The sequence below is a fragment of the Sprattus sprattus genome (genome assembly GCF_963457725.1).
Source record: "Sprattus sprattus genome assembly, chromosome: 11".
NCBI lineage: Eukaryota > Metazoa > Chordata > Actinopteri > Clupeiformes > Clupeidae > Sprattus > Sprattus sprattus.
Genome location: NC_137909.1, coordinates 27,850,057 through 27,852,556, shown reverse-complemented (window position 1 = coordinate 27,852,556; position 2,500 = coordinate 27,850,057). Strand labels below are relative to the sequence as shown.

The 2,500-nt window shown below is 48.9% G+C and overlaps 1 protein-coding gene across 1 annotated transcript in view; it reads right to left on the bottom strand.

Moving 5' to 3' along the window:
• LOC308372127 (integrin alpha-11-like) overlaps positions 1-2,500 on the bottom strand; it is a 39,476-nt gene that overhangs the window by 14,390 nt on the left and 22,586 nt on the right. The window contains exons 11-14 of the mRNA XM_080847244.1: positions 2,365-2,500; positions 1,843-1,991; positions 996-1,136; positions 307-510 (exon numbers count right to left, since the gene is read on the bottom strand). The exon at positions 2,365-2,500 is cut by the window's right edge and continues 9 nt beyond it. Coding sequence (XP_080703370.1) covers positions 307-510; positions 996-1,136; positions 1,843-1,991; positions 2,365-2,500 — 630 coding nt within the window. The remainder of the gene's footprint in view (positions 1-306; positions 511-995; positions 1,137-1,842; positions 1,992-2,364) is intronic.

Sequence of the window (2,500 nt, the reverse complement as noted above, 5' to 3'; positions counted from 1 at the left end):
CATCGGGGCTATATGCTACATCAGGGCTATATGCTACATCGGGGCTATATGCTACATCAGGGCTATATGCTACATCGGGGCTATATGCTAAATCGGGGCTATATGCTACATCAGGGCTATATGCTGCATCAGGGCTATATGCTACATCAGGGCTATATGCTACATCAGGAACATCAGGGCTATATGCTACATCGTGGCTATATACTGCATCAGGGCTATATGCTACATCAGGAACATCAGGGCTATATGCTACATCAGGGCTATATGCTACATCAGGGCTATATGCTGCATGCTGTGTAGTTCTACCTGTCTGTACTTGGGTTGGACCCCGTCGCGTCGGCCGTGGAAGAGGTAGAGGGCCCCCCTGTGCTCGTCCTCCAGAGGAGCTCCCACCACCACATCACTGTAGCCGTCTCCATTCAGGTCCGGCACAGAGGCCAGGGCAGAACCGAACCGCGAGTTCTGGGCCTGCTCCCCCGTCTCCAGTGAGCCCACCAGGGTGAAGCGGGTCTGGGTGAAGAAAGAGGAGGCGAGTGTGTACACAGATGTTCACGTGAGGAATCTGTGTTAGAGCCTCAAACACACACCAACTCCACACAACACACTCAGCTCAAACACACACCAACTCCACACAACACACTCAGCTCAAACACACACCAACTCCACACAACACACTCAGCTCAAACACACACCAACTCCACATAACACACTCAGCTCAAACACACACCAAACCCACACAGTACACTCAGCTGGGCTGCTTGAGCCTCAAACACACACCAACGCACGTGTTCTTACCTCCTCTACTCTGAACACACACACACACACACACACACACACACACACACGCTCACACATGTGTTCTTACCTCCTCTACTCTGTACACACACACACACACACACACAAACACACACACACACACATGCTTACACACGTATTCTTACCTCCTCTGCTCTGTACACACACTCACACACACACACACACACACATGTTCTTACCTCCTCTACTCTGTACACATACACACGGCCCTTCTCCCAGCCCTTGCTGAAGAACATGGGAGCTGCCACCAGCAGGAAGTCTGTCACTCGGTCCCCATCCACGTCGAGCGGAGTGATCTCACTGCCAAAGTACGAGCCAATCTACAGCACACAGACACGCACACACACACACATACATGCACATGTACACACACACACAGACACTCAGTCACACAAACATATCCTGCGTAAACTTTAGATATGACAAATAAGATAGATGTCTTGTTGGGATATTCATTGATGTTCAAAGATACATGTAAGGTATACCAGCACGTTTTACTGGTATATCAAAACTTGCATGTGTGTGTGTGCATCCTGACATGTGTGCGTGTGAAGGCCACAGAATGATTCCAATGATGTGTGTTTGCAACTGTGTGTGTCTTGCATTTTTGTGTGCAACTGTGTGTGTGTAAGCTTGCATGTGTGTGTGCAACTGTGTGTGTGTGTGTGTGTGTGTGTAAGCTTGCATTTGTGTGTTTGAAACTGTGTGTGTGTATAACTGTGTGTCTGTGTGTAAGCTTGCATGTGTGTAAGCTTGTGTGTGTGTAAGCTTGGATGTGTGTGTGTATACAGTATGTGTGTGTTTGTGTGTGTGAGAGTGTAACCATGTTTTCGTGGTGCTGTGGGTGTGTTTGTGTGTGTGCGTGTGTGTGTTACTGTGTGCATGTTTGTGTGTGAGAGTAAGCTTACATATGAGTGTGTATATATGTGTGTGACAGTGTAATGCGTATGATACTGCTGTATAGCCCCTAGGTTAAAGGTCAATTGTGTTAAAGGTTAAAGGTTCATTGTGTGTGGTTGCATTTACCTGCTGTCCTTTAAGGGCGTGCAGGATGGTGAGGTTCCCATCGTTCTTCAAGGTGAAAATGATGACCTTCCCCGTGTGGTTGAAGCGCGGGGCTCCAGACACATACAAGCGGCCATTTTGAGCTGATATCACCGAGGTGACCGTGTAACCTTTTCATACAAACAGAGGTCAAACTATGAGCAAATGGACAAGCATTAAATATATCCTCCATCTCCCAGCACATCTTTTGTGGGCGGTAAATGTCTTACCAAGGTAGGCCCGTGTTGGGTGTGTTTGTGTGGGGGGTGGGGGTAATGTCTTACCTAGGTAGATCATCTCGTTTGTGTGTGTGTGTGTGTGTGTGTGTGTGTGTGTGTGTGTGTGTGTGTGTGTGTGTGTGTGTGTGTGTGTGTGTGTGTGTGTGTGTGTGTGTGTGTGTGTGTGTGTGTGTGTGTGTGTGTGTGTGTGTGTGTGTGTGTGTGTGTGTGTGTGTGTGTGTGCGCGCGTGCGTGCGTGTGTGTGGAGGGGTGTTACCTGTCTTACCTAGGTAAGCCCCATGGTTCTTCAAGCTCTCAGGAAACTCTTTGCTGTAGGAGGACTTGGGAGGGATCACATTCCCATGCCCAGTGTCTTTAAGAACCGCCCCATTCCAGTCATACGCCCCCACGGCTCCGACCAG